General features: G+C 42.0%; 1 protein-coding gene across 1 annotated transcript in view; it reads right to left on the bottom strand.

Moving 5' to 3' along the window:
* ELP3 (elongator acetyltransferase complex subunit 3) overlaps positions 1-14,576 on the bottom strand; it is an 88,743-nt gene that overhangs the window by 24,561 nt on the left and 49,606 nt on the right. The window contains exons 10-12 of the mRNA XM_032997588.2: positions 13,147-13,340; positions 7,663-7,753; positions 4,182-4,247 (exon numbers count right to left, since the gene is read on the bottom strand). Coding sequence (XP_032853479.1) covers positions 4,182-4,247; positions 7,663-7,753; positions 13,147-13,340 — 351 coding nt within the window. The remainder of the gene's footprint in view (positions 1-4,181; positions 4,248-7,662; positions 7,754-13,146; positions 13,341-14,576) is intronic.

Genomic DNA, 14,576 nt, shown 5'->3' with positions numbered 1-14,576 from the left:
GATCTGAAAGAGTTGGTGTTGATTGAGTATTGCATTACATGCGCATTACAAAATCAGCAGGAAGTGTTTTCTTACTCATTCAGATAGTACTGACAACACCAAAACTATCCAGACAAGTACCCTGAGAACTCACCTGTAACAACATATTACTTGCCTCAGATCCAATTTTTGATAACCATCTAGACAAAGGCAGCTCTGACGATCACAAGTAGAAGAGAAAAAAGTGAGGGCAGAGCTGACTGACTGAGAAGAATACAATAAAGACCATGGTTGGGTAGAAGAAATTACTTCTGCAAAGCACCTAGAAGCTACGAAGAGTAATTGGTGGATAAGAGAGCAGAAAGAAGAAAAAAAAAATTCTTTTTCAGACAGTCCTGATTTACCATTGTCAAGGAGCAGCCCCAGGACCCAAGATGAGAGTCCCTTCTGGCAACATGAGGCCTGATCAAATCTCACCTAATGGTAGCTGTGTTTATATGCAGCAAGTAAGCACTGAGTTCATTTGATGCAACCTGTCGCCGATGATGATAATGTCACATCTTTGGTGACATTGTGAGTCACTCTATTTGCATTTGGAATTGATATGGTCTAGCTGAAATAGCTGCCCAGCTTTGCTGTAGGGACTCCCTTGCCCACCTGTAACAACCAGCCGCTAAGCCAACCGAAATGATTTCCCAAATTGCCTGCCATCATTTTGACAGACTCCTTTAACTTTAGGAGTTCAAACATGAATAGCAAGTGTCAGTGGATGCCCTGTGCACCAGCACTGCACTGGTGTTTAACATTTACATCCTGACAGTACAATATAGGACTGATCCCTGTGTATACCTTGCCACGCTCTTCCCAGTACTACTCTAAAGACTAAAGCTAAGGACCTCAGTATTTTTTCTGTAAATCCTCTAATACCCAGAAAGCCATGAATTAAACATTTGTTTACAGAAAAGCCATAAGGGATTCTGTCGCCTGCCTGCTCTACTCCATGACGAAGCCTGGGTGAACACAGCTCACAATTAAATCCCTTACTGACTACAGAAGCAAGGCTCATTTCAGCACTGACGTACAGCTCACGGGGTAAGTGCCCAAGCAGATGTCTGCCAATGTGCCAAGTTCTCCAAGAGCACAACTTGTGTGTCAGGACGGCTGACACACACCGATCCAGATCTACCACTAGGTACATAATGCCACTAGTAAAATGGAAATGTACAGGAAAATAAAAGAGCATGAGATTTTTGAAATACCCAGATTCTGCAGGTAGTGTCATATGTGGAAAAGCAGTTAGGTTAAAGCTCACTGCTAATGTATAAAGAAAGCAGAAAATATTATTAAACATTGCTATACTAAGAGCTCAAAATGGCAAGATTGGAGAACTCCTGGTTTCTCCTGAGGACAAAACAAAACAAGTGGAAAACATGGCTCCATTGCTTGTCCTCCAGCAGGGACTAGGTGCCGTGTTATACCCACATCCAGTCCAAAAGCCACTTGCAGGCAGAGATGAAGCAAGGCTACACCAGGAGGCTCGATATTGTGTGCATTTCTGTAGCATCATATGCCCATACCAGATAAGTTGATCTGCTCAGAAAAGCCCCTTCTGAATCGAGTTTTTTGTTCTCCCCACTTCCCTGGGCACAGAGGGTCCTAGGACACATAAACCCCTTCAAAGGGTTTTCAGGGATTCATGAGATGTACGAAGCCTTTTCCTTCTGGGATAATGATGTAAATGTGGCAAAACCATCCTGAATCACCTCCTGGTCAGTTGGTGCAGTCCCCAGTGTCAGTAAACCATCCCGTGTGCTGGGTAAGAAGAACCCTCATCAGGGTGGATCACCATTTCAGTAGGCAAGCCTATCAAACGTCCCGCACCGCCTGTTTTAAACTTACTTTGACAAACAAAGGGAAACCCCAGTTGCAGATGGGTGAAAACTTAAACCAGCTACTCCCAGCTTTAAAATCTGCCTTATTCCTACCGAGGCTCTATACTGAGATGATTATCTTGATACAAAACCACTCGCTCTGCAGGAACAGCAGCTTCTACATCTTATACTTTCTGCTTTAACACTAATGTAGGTTCATATCTGTAACGGAGCTGTCATTGCCCTTCGCCTTTCAAAAACTGTCAATTCAACGTCTCTTTACAGCAACAATTCACTAGAGCATTTTTAAGGCTATTACGTAGCACTATGCAGCCTTAACCATTCTGAGAGCAAGCAAATACCTTCCGCTGCTATGGAGAAATGCCACTAATTGAAAAGGCATCTTAGAGATAGCTCTCTAAATAACCAGCTACAGGCAAGTAATCTACTTCAGATTGTTTAAAAAAAAAAAAAAAAAAAACCAAACCAAACCCAAAAAAACTAAAAGCAGACACACCATTGCCATTATAAAAATACAGCCTACCGATCCTTAACAGAAAGAAACTGCATAAAGTGCAACTAATTACAGCAAACGATTAATTTATTTTAGATCTGACATGATAGCCTCTCTTATCAAGAAGATGCGTTGTTTACTTATGAAGCCAAGAAAAACATCATACCTTGTCATTAGTCTAAAGCGCATGAAAAATTATACCATCTTCAGAATATTTCTCTTGCTCGCTGTCATGATAAATTTTGCTAAGACTACATAATGACATCCTCCTGCCACTCAGACAGATGAGTTTAACAAAGGGAATTTTCAACATAACGTTGCTTTGAAAGCCCTGTGATAAGCTATTTGCTAACTACTCAAGAAATTTACAATTTAAATTAGATTAGCACTGCTGACAACAGACATCTTTGGAAGATAATTTTGTGAGATGACCGCAGATTAGATAACAGGAGCAGAGCACAAAGGCTGCATGGCCTATGTGCAAGCGGGTCCGTACAGCCACAGCTCTTGCTAAAAATCTAATCAGAACAAGGTAATTTATTTGGAATTGTTATACATTTATATACATGATATCCAGTTATACTAGATTTCTGTTATGCAAGATGGGAAGTACTGCACTCCATCTGAATTCTCATAATGGCAGGGGAAAAACAGAATATGGCTTCTAGTAACCTCTGACTTGCGAAGCGAGAACATCTTTCAGGTGCTAAACTCTGAGAATATTCGTTCTACTCAACTTCTGGCACCAAACTCAGAGCCGCTCTGAAGCCTCAATTATCAGTGGAGCTTCCAAAGCACAAGTGAGGGGACCTCTGTTAGGGATCTCTCTCCGTGCTGACACACAGAAAGCCCAACCCTCAGTTTAGTGGCTCACATTTAAGAAGCAGGTACGTGTCCGTTGCACAGAAGAGGAGTGAGGTATGTGTCATTCTGAATCAGCTTCCTACCTGGGGGTGGCAGTATCTTCTGTCTGGCAAAGAATTCTTGTTTGAAAGTAAAGGCAATATATGATGGACAAACTCCAGAATCACTTCAGTCCCTCCTTAATGCCAGCAAAGGAAGGGGAAGAGAATATTCCAGGGTATGCTGCATTAGCCACCGCATACGGGCACAGGAAGGTGGATCAGACCCTGTGTGATCTTAGGAAGCTCATCTCCTTGGGTGCCATGGACCTCCTGACCACTTTCGGGAAGGACTGATCCCTCCTTGTGACTACAGTGAACTGGGAAATTAGTTTCCTAAATTGGATACTTGAAGTTCAGCAGTGAATATTTTCCTTCCTATAAAATACGCACAGCAATCTTTTTGTGGACTATTTTAGGAAAGAAAAACACAACATATGTGTCATAAGCTAAATGGATCTACTCACATATAAATATATACATACATGTGCAGAAGTGTATTTATACATATACTGTTTGCCTACAAAACATGCACATTCACAAAAAAAATAGGCTGTAAATTCATCCTGCTAAACATTCATTCCTGTTAAGCATGCACACAGAATATTTTCTAAATCCAAATTTGTAATTAGGAGGAAGAAAAGGCAGTTATTTTGTTATAGCCACGCAAATACCAAAATAACTGCTGGCTGTAGTCAGTTTATTGAACATGGTGGTCCATAAATTCCAACATGTGACTGTGCTCAAACAAAAAACATACAAAGCTGCTGCAAAAAATAAATGGAAAATTGGATCTAGCGACAAAGGCAAACCGCAGGACTGGATGCGCAACAAATGGGTCCCAACGCCTCCACACCAAACACGTATAACAAATCGTGTCTGAAACAAGCTCCTAGAAAAAAAGACAAATCTTACCTGATATGGTCTCACTTTATGGTGAATTTCTTGAATTCCAACCTCTCTTGTCCTTACATCACGACACTAGGAAAATAAAAGGAGGGAAAAAAAAAATTACATAGGAGAAAAACATTAGGCTCTGATACATACAGATTTCCAGCCACCTATTGGGTTCAAAACTAAACTGAAATAGCATGAAGTTGCGCAGATGAATTTCAAATGGGTAGACTTCAAAACAAAAATGCTCACCGATCCATCCCTAATATACCTCAGGAAGAGGTCCTAGTGCTAAATGGAAAGACATGCTGGCAAAAATCAATTCACTAAGCAACCATTATGGCTCATGAGGAAACGTACCCTTTGATTCACAAACAGCAGGGTCTGGAGGCAAAGTCAACATACATTAAAAAATAACAGAGAAAAAACCCCAACTTTGGTGTAATCCATTTTTACCCTACATTGGGAAGGTCTAACACTGGCAAAATTTATGCCAAGGCACCAGCAAGTCCTTTAATATCCAGTTTTTGAACCTCAGCAACCCTTTTCTTGCATTTAAATGAGGACAGCTGCAGAAGCCCTACCCAAATATCAGAAAGTAAAGCTAATGTTGATCTGGCACCTACAGAGCATCACCAAGGCTTGGGACCAGTGATGGAGAAAATAAACGACAGCCAAAAGAAATCTTCCCTCCCTTAGCAGTCAGACAGAGGAGGAGATGAGGTTCCAAGCTCGGTGCTTGAGAGATGGGTTACAGTTTGCATAAACCTTTGTGCTTCTCAGTAAAGCCAATGAAAGTCAAATACTCTGGCACCCATTCACATAAGCAAACAATTGTGATAGTATAAGCACTCCTACTGTGGGAGACTATGTGCATTCACGTCTTGGTGGGTTTATTGGAAAGTCCAATGCTAAGCTTAACCCAACTTTTGTCAGCAACATGCAGCCACAGTAGTTTTACCCAAAGCAGCTGAGTTGCAAATGCTCATTTCGTTCCGCTAGCACTACTAGATGTGGAGGCAAGGGAGATAACCTCCACCAACGGGCTAAAATTGCTTTAATAGTAACAACACCTACCTGCCCATGTATTTCCAAAAAGCCAGACTCTTAGACAAGGAAAGAATGTGTGAAAATCCAATTCACACAGAAACTCAAGAGTACGCAGAAGAAGCAGAGCTCTATCTCATGTCCTGTCCTTCTCTGAAGGCTTTTAAATTCCATTATCTATATAAAGCAACAATCTCCCAAATAGCAGAAAAAAAGTGATGGTTAAAAAAAAAAAAAAAAACCAAACAACAAAACCAAAACACAGTGGGCTATGGTAAAATCAGGATGCAGTGTCATACCAGAATCCTTGAGTAGAGAAACTCTTCTCTGCTTTACAGTTTCCTAGCTACATAAACAGCACAGTAAAAGGCAGAGAAATGTCCACCTTTCATTAAGAACCCCAGAACTGAGGAAGGTCAATGTATTCTGGGATGCTGCTTTAAAATTTCGTGTCCCGACTGCCTATCTCCACTTGCACTCAATGGCTTGCGACCATGAAAACCAGCATCTGCTCCCTCCAACAAGGCTCCTCGAGAATAATTTCTTTCCAACAACCACAGACACAAGTTGCAGTGTTGGCATGACTGATCCCCATCCCTCAAACGCACTCCTCATCAAGCCATTCCCCAAAGATGGATGCCAGAACTGCCAGAGCTGGTCAACTGGCTGATTTTTACTATCGAGCCTGCAAATTTATAAGATTCCTATAAATCCCTCCCTTGCTTTGGTCTTTTTCTCTCCTTTTCCAAGCTAAGAGACGAGAGGACAAAGCATATTTATAGCTTTCTCCTATGTCACAAGAAAAACACAACAGTACCTCACATTTCAAGCTATATTGCAGCAGAATGGTTCCTCATTCCACCAGCTGCAGTGTTTCTGCCTCACTAAATTAAAATCTGTAATCATCTGCACAGCAGAGATATTTACAGATTTGGTTCTACTAAAAGCGATGACTGCCAGCCCGACAAGCCCTTTAATGGTTCAGTTCAGCCCTGACTGCCGTGGATCAGCCATCCCTGCTTCTCCAGCTGGTCTTGAACAGGTTCAGATCAAATGATGTGGTTTTAGTATCAAACCCTGTGGGAAGAGTTCACTAGTAGCCCTAAAGAGCTTGATTGAAAAGCTGCACCACGGAGGTTGTCTCCCCTGCTTGGTTTTGAAGTGAAAAATCAGCGGGAGGGATGGAAGCTTCTGTGGATGGCAAAGCTGTCTGCCAAATCCTGGCTTGCTGCTGGAGAGAGACTGGAAGGAATGATTTAAGAAGAACGTCCAGGGCATCAGCTTAGGAGAGATTAAGTGGTATGGAAAGCCCAGCTGGAAGGAAGACAGTCTGGAGTTTCTTTTCTGATCTTTTGCACTGCAACTGCAAGACCCAAGTGCGATGGCAAAGGCTGCAAGGAGTTAGATGTAGCCTAGAGAACTATCCATGTTAAATACCAAAAATACAGGTCAGATGCACAAGTTGATGTGGCACTACAGGCATACACGCAGTAGCCAAAGACTTTATTTCTGGATGCAGTAATGCCTTAAAAGCTCTTTAAAAAAAGCTGAGCTAGAAAGAGGGAGCGCTAAATCACAATATAGACACATGGAACAGTTGTTGCAAAGATCTGCCCCTGCGTGAACCCCAGGACACGAAAGCAATTAAAGCCCTTTGGAATAGTCTCAAGAAGCATGGGATTTGTGTGATGTTTTGTCTAGGAAGTCAAGACATCCCAAGGAAGAAAGAAGTTGGGCATAACTTTACCGGAGGATCTGCAAACTGTGGCTGATAACCAGGTTTCAGAGGGAGGTTCAAACGGTGAGCAGTGTCACAGCAGACCATGAGGGGCACTGTGAATGCCAACTGCTGCAGCCATCTTCTGAGAAAAATCAAGACTGAGTATATGTACCACCTCCTGACTTCAAATACAAGCGTAGTTCCTCCCTCCCCCTCCTTCTCTCCACCCCCATTTATATTTTTATTTGGCCTTAGAAATATCAAGAATATCAAGTCTCATTTGTTTCTGCTGAAATCTCTCTTGCAAGATTTTTCCGGCCTCAGACTAAGTGCTTTTCTTCCAATTGTTCAGTCAAGTAAGTGCATGCGTGGGAAAAAGAAAGGAAGGAGAATTTCTAATAGCATAAATTAAAAAGAAACCTTCCTGCTTTCTCTCCGATTTAAGAGTTTCATTCTGCTAAAAAGCAGAATATCACAAACTAGTTAGCAAACACCTTCAGGAACAAGGTGAAAGCGCTCAACTAAAAATCAACTAAACAAAAACAGCCTTTCAGAAGTATCATCAAGGTGCTTTTTAGTCATTAACAATTTTTTGAAAGACCTTTGATGCAGATGGTTTTAGTTCAGCAGTAAACCTGGCTCTCATCGTGTCTTCTAGTTATTACTTTCCTCTCTGCTACTGTTTGTAAAGTCATCAAGCAGCTCTCCCTCGGTACCAATTGACAAATATTTTACCTGTGTCCCAAGATCTTTCATCCTGGCCAAGGCAAGCTCTCTCAGGTTCCCGTGCTCCACTCCAGAGCTAACCAGTGGCATTGGGATATCTCTGCATACAAGAGGAAAAACAAAAACCTCAAACAACACACTACAAAGCGCCATTATGGTCACCAAAGCCCAGATCCCAAATAGCAGACCACAGAACTTACCTGAATTACCTTTGTTTCAAGTCTTTGGCTGAACAAGAAGTAACACAGGCAAACACAACTAAAAGCAGGAGAAAAATGAAGGGAAAAAGCTACCGATTTTATTTTAGTAAAAAGATTGAAGACAAAAATAGGCTTTTACAATCCTATGAAATAGGTGATAATTTTGCTTTCAGTTCTTTGCTTGGAAGTCTAGAAAAAAAAGGATCATCCAGCCGAGCCTGTGCTCTGCCTAGGGCTCCAAGTCAGATGTCCTTCATGGCATCTGTTGCTGGAGACCAACACTTGGGAACCAGACCGCATCCTTCTGCAGTCTCCAAGTTGAATGCCCATCAGGGAAAATTAATCAGAATTACAACATTTTTATCTTGCGAAAAGTGAAAAAGTTCTGTTTAGCAAATGATTTGCAGCAAAGCCCAGCCAGAAAGTCTAGGGCCTTCCTAGGGGAATGTAAATCACGAGTCTGCAAATGGCAGAACTCCTTCCTTCAGTTCTCCAAGAAAAGTACTAAGATAAAATTTGAAAGCACGACCAGGTTTGGCCTCTCCGCTACCTTTCCAGGGCAATTTGTCCCACTAGAGATTAGAAAAGCACGATACCATCCCTTAGGGAAAGGAGGATTTATGCATCCAGATCAAGCTGAACAAGAAACATGTGTCTTACTGGCACATCCCACTCCACACACACACCTTCCATCTAATGCTGTGCTACACAGGGATGTCAAATGCTTCTCCCTCCCCCTGCTCAAACCCCACCCTGGCACCTCTGATAACACACCACCCACAGGCACTGCTGTGTCAGCCAAAGCCCCTCGGATCTTCTACAGGGAAAAAAAAGACTATACAAGTATGAAAGATGCCCAGTAAACCATACAACAGGTCAGTCTCAAAACCGGGCTCAAACATTCCTCGGCGAATATTCCTCCTTTGTCTATGCAAAGGTTCAACAGAGTAAAACCCAGAATATCACAGAAAACCATACAGAGAATGGGATGGTTCAGGGAATTGGTAATGTAATTAGCTTAATCCATGTTGGTTCAGTAGTGATTGAAAGTCATCACCATCTAGCAGCTGTCTGATGACCTCTGTAAACTGTATTAATTGATCTATTTAGTTCCTTGAGGACTTGCATTCACACCATGGCCCTCATTAACAATTACTGGTTTTGGCAGTAATTGTATAAAAGATAAAGGTCTTCAAGGGTCCTAAAGACCCGACCCTTGTGCTGCTTCAGCCTCGTAGAAGTCTGACACACTGGCAAAGGGGGCAAGAAAGGGAGTTTTCCTGTAAAGAATGAAAACAAGGGCTTCAAGACTCCAGGATTCTCCTCCCATTTCTGCATCGCACTCCAATTTTGGCACAACTTCCTTCTGCATAATGGAGACCCTGTGTTTTACTTTCCTCCCGTTTTCCCAGCCCTTTTTTCTATAAAGCCAAAGGGCCTATGAAAAATTCCTCGTCTCTTACGCTCGCATGCCAGAAAGTTGAGGCAAAATACAATTAGCTAACCGGTTCATTTATTGGGTGGATTTCTTTGAGTAAATAAGACACTGCAGAGCCAACACAACATAGTTTAAAGACCTTCAATTAGAGGAAATGGGCACTTCCCATTGTGACTGAAGAACACAGCAGAGGAGAACAGCATTTTCATCAGGGTATGTTAGATCTACAGCGATAATCTAACTAAACGCCTTTCTTCTAATTATGGAACAACTCCAAAAAGTCAGGCTGTATGTATTTTCCCTACAGGGACACAGATAAAACATCCTGACATCTTCCAGTACCAGGTCTTTAGCTAACTCCAGAGTCAGCTATGAAACCGTAAATGAAGTACTGCAAATAAAAGACAGATTACAACATACAGTAACTTGAGCCTCTCTCATTTGCCTACTAGGAAGCAAACAAAATTAAAATATGAATGTGAAAAATAAACTTTTTAAGAAATCGAAAGCAAGAAATAGGTTTCCCATCCCCACTTCAGATTAGGGCAAAGTATTTAAGTAAGTATCCTGTGTGCATCATGAGACACTAACTGCCTATTTTGAATAGCCACAAGACAGCATTGTACCAGTGATTTTTGGACCTGTTAAAATGCTAAACAAATTCAGGGATACGGGGGATTAAATCCTGACCTTATTAAAGTTAACGTGCAATTTGCCAGAAGGTTCAACGAGGCCTATTTAATCTTCTATTTTTCAAACATTTTGCATTACTTAAGACACTTGTGAAGCAGTTGACTGAAGCACAAAGTCTAAAGACCTTGAGTCTGCTTTCAGCTCTGATTTACTAGATGATCTCGGTTGAGTAACGTATTTTATTTCTTCATACCTACATCTCCCCATCACTACAGTGAAAATTGCATTCATATAAAACACCAAGATCCATGAAAGAACGTCTCAAGGTGCGTGGCACTACTCCTGTAATTTCACACTTTCTCGCACATCAAAGCACTTTGGTGATAAATACAGTATTAAGCATCTCTAACAGTTACAAAACACCTTGGAAGATATATTCTCCTCCAACCAGTCATTAGCAACGGCATCTATTTTTTTTTTTAAAAAAAAAAACATATTTAACCTGGTTTCCTGAAGCAGAAAGACTTCTACAGTGTTTTGTCAGTGACACCTCTTCCATGCTCACCCGAATCAGTTAAACTGATTATCTTGAGTGTGTGACAGGCTACAAAAACATCGAGTCCTTTATGTTGCCTCAAAACCTGGCACTAATGAACAGAGACTCCAAATAGTGGTCCTGGTAAGGAAGGGCATAGACAATTCAGTCTTTTTCTGGTGGTTTGCTAGAAAACCACACATATCAAACAGCCAGTCATTATGCAGAGAGCTAGGGACAAGCTGCCATCCAGGGCACAAGCTGAATCTGAAAGGATCGTGGAAACAGAGCCTGAAATGCAAGATGTGAAGGATGGAGGACTCATGGCAGCAGGCTGGAAGGAGGTGGAAAGGCCCCAGGACAGCAACAGAGAAAGGGAAAAATGTTGCTGTCCTCAGCGACACAGTGCTGGGAACAGGTCAGAAATGTTTTTGGAAATCTGGCTTTATTTATTATTCTGTTACAGAGTCACACAATGGCCCTGAAAGCAATTTAGATCAAAGTAATAGCTTTTGGACTTTGCACTGGAGGTGTAAAAATCTGTAATCACCACAAACAAGTTTCAGATAACACGAGCCAGTCAGTAAGAAAACAGTTATTCCACTGGAACATAATAACTGACAACTGTATGACAGCTTGATGGAGGCTGCTGCTGTTGACAGATGAAACCAGTCAAGCTCAGGCAAACCAGCACACCAAGCAAAGACTCTTCCAGGTCTGAGTTCCTCAGGAGAAGGCCTGCCAGGCTGCAAACTCATGCCGTCCTCTGAGAAAAACCTGTTCGTTTTGGACACGATGCTATGGAGATAGCATCTCACGAACAAACAGGCTGTTGTGTCTGTAGTGGAATTAATGAGGAAGATGGAAATGTGCAGGGAGAAAAGGTAGGAGTTTTGTCTTTAATAATGCTCCTACAAGCCATGTGAAAAGCTTGGGGGAATATCAAGTAGAAATTTCCCACAAGCCGTGTTTTGCTTTCTTCATCAGTACCACATCCTTCTCAGAGTTCGGCTACAGGCACCAGTTTCTCACAGTGACAAAGATCTGAAGACAGGCTCTCCTGGTCGCTGCAACTGCGCCTCAGTTCCTACAGACTGCTGCATCACAATCACATTCATAAGCCGAAACAAGCTTCCCCATATTCATTATTTAGCTTTTTTTCCTCTTTTGTAACTTTGGAAAGCTACTCCAAAATCTCAGTCTTAATTGAAAACTCCCAGCTTCCTGCCTCGTTTTATGCAAGGCTATTTCTTACTTTCTTTCTTTGCCCAGATCGATGTTCCTATTTCTTATGAGGTTATATTCCTTCTCTCATAGATTACAGAGGTCATTTATGTCCACATCTGTCCTTCAAACAAGAGACTGATGCTTTTCTGCACACATTTCCACAGTTTATTTCCTTGAAGATGGGGATTATTCCAGACAAGATCTTACCAAAGCCTTGTCTGGCTGATGCATTAACACTTTCATCTCTAAAAAGAGTTATCCTGAAAAAAAATGCTTTTCATGGTTGCATTCACCAGTGGCTTATTCATACTGCAAACCAAGACGCTAAGAACTTTTCCTCCTCTGCTATTTTCACGTGGTGATCTTGTGGTTTGCAGCAAACCCCCTGCTCCAGAGTCTGACCTCAAACCTCCCTGAACTGCACCTCAATCCCATCCCTAGCACTCCAGCCTTTGCCATCACCAGACCCTGCTTGTGCATCCTCTCTCCCTCTCTCTTTCAGTGACGCTTCCCAGCCCCGCAAGGCTTCCTCAATGCCCTATTACTTTTTGTGTCATTGTAAATACAATTTTGAGCAACATTAGGTTTTAAATGCATGTTTGAGAAACTTCCACTGATAAACCCAGGTCCATCCTTCCTTTGCCAAAGCTACCCAGCATTTCTTGCCTTCAGCCTCCTTCTTCTCTACCATGTTTCTCTGCTTATCCCCACTCAGTCACATTTCTGATAGGGCACAAAATCAAATGCCTTAGAGATGTGGTTTAATGCACAAGGCTTTCTCTTTCTGCCTGCTCTTGGAGAGCTAGGCATTGGCACTGTTTCCAGCTCATGTAGCTGGAAGCCAATGAAGTATTGTCTGCACATGCAAAAATAGGCAAGTATGCTATAGCCTCCCTTCCTATTATCATACAGATTTAGGAGATAACAGAAGAAAAATAATCCAAGGAAGACCCCATACTGAAAAAACAGTGCTAAATGAAGTATTATCTATCATCCTGGGAGGTAAATGCCGGAAATAATGACATGACCATAGTACCTTTACAAAAACCCGGCAACACCCACAGGGAAAGAAAGGAAGTCTCTATAGCCAAAAAAAATTACACACCTCGCAGCTCCTGCAATAAATACAGGAAACTTCACCCACAGCCAAGAGGCAATTATCCATCAATATCATCAAAGTACTATGCGTGCTGTATCCTTTGCTGGTGTCTGGCAGCAAAAGCGGGGCCTCCAGAAATCTTCAAGTTTCTGGGTGCATTAGAGAGGCAGTTCAATTTAAATAGCTTCTCATTCTACCTGGCCTTTTCCATTCTGAATAGATAGGAAGCAGTTTTAGAAATCTTTAGTGCGTTAATGATTAAGTCTGAAAAATAACAAAAGGCTCAGTCAGATCTTGCTGTAATTAAAGAATCCCTCCAAGTGCAATAAATCAATATACAAGGCCTACCACAGAAAATTACCTCTGAACACGGTACACACGTGTCCACGGTGGGACAAGGGCCAGAATTCTGGCCACCAGATCCACAAGAGTGCTGGGGGGGTAGCTCTTGTATCTTCCAGTCTTCCAGAGCTCGTACAGACCAGTGCCACGGATGACTAGTGTTGGATACAGCTTCATGCCGTCTGGGCGAAAAGCAGGATTCTCAAAAAACTCCTGTGAAAGCAGAACAAACAATGTAAGTCACGGCAAAACAAACTACATGTCCTGGGACTTCAGTGCCCCAACAAAACTAATTTTGAGACAGATTTTGTAAAAGACTATTGTAAGTATGTTTTACAAATTATTGGCTTACACTGAGTTGCCAGTATTTATCAGTATACAATATTTTTTTAAAATAAAATGGTATGTTCTAGATTTAAAGAGAAGGCCACTAAAGAAAAAAAAAATCTACGACAATGCTATAAGTCAAATCTGTACCTTACTTCTACCTTTCAGCATGAATACAACAGCTATTGCACCATTTATTGTAACTGACTCTGCTCAGAATTAGAATAACAGAAATGAGTGTACTTATCTTCAATCTCAGCAGACCACATTTAGAGATTAATCAATGTGTCTGGGACACATCATTTGAATAGCAATGAAGAAAAACAGATTTATTCTACAATGATGTTCTGAACAATCCTGGAGAACAGGAAGACAAACAGTATCTCCTGCTAACTCCTATGACTAAATCCCAGCATAGAACTGCAGATTGAACAGCACTGGCTCACACTACGCAATAATCGCATTGGGTTTTTTTGCAGACTGACAATTAAAATAAAACCGCTCACAAAAAAAATAAAAAACCAGGCAAGGCACCCTGAACCAAGCAACCATTAAACTGACTTAAATGGTAACATGGCATGCATTATAATAGCATCTACAGGCCAGATCCAATACTGGATTAGACTGCTGCACACTTGAAATCTACCACTTGATCCCTCCCCAGGATTGTATTCTCACAGTAATAAAAAAAATACTAGTTAGTTAAGCTGAGTTAATGCCAGGCTACTTGCGGCCCCACCAGCTGCTGCGCTAGCTTTGGTACTCACCAGCACTTTGCCAAAGTGCTTCAACACATTTGTGTGGCCCAGAACCACTCAGACATTTTGCCACGTTTCTTACAGCCACTGCGTGTTAAACCAGCTCCCGGAGCGCTCCAGCAAACCTCGACGTTGGAATAAAGCACCACGAGCAGAGTGGTGGGAGCTGGACCTCCCCACCTGGGCACCTCTGAACAGCTCCCTTGGCTCCCTGTGCTTCACAAAACCACACCACAGCACGATAAAAAAAAGCAGCAAACGGTTTGCAGCTACGCTTAAGCACACCAAAATGGATCTGCACGGATTCGAACGCATGCTAGATCCAGCGCAAGGACGGGAAGAGGCAAGCAAGGTCAGAGAAATA

The sequence above is a fragment of the Tyto alba genome, unplaced genomic scaffold, assembly GCF_018691265.1.
Source record: "Tyto alba isolate M040663 unplaced genomic scaffold, T.alba_DEE_v4.0 Super-Scaffold_40, whole genome shotgun sequence".
Taxonomy (NCBI): Eukaryota; Metazoa; Chordata; class Aves; order Strigiformes; family Tytonidae; genus Tyto; species Tyto alba.
Note: the sequence above shows the minus strand (reverse complement) of the source record. Positions and strands in the feature narration are given on the sequence as shown.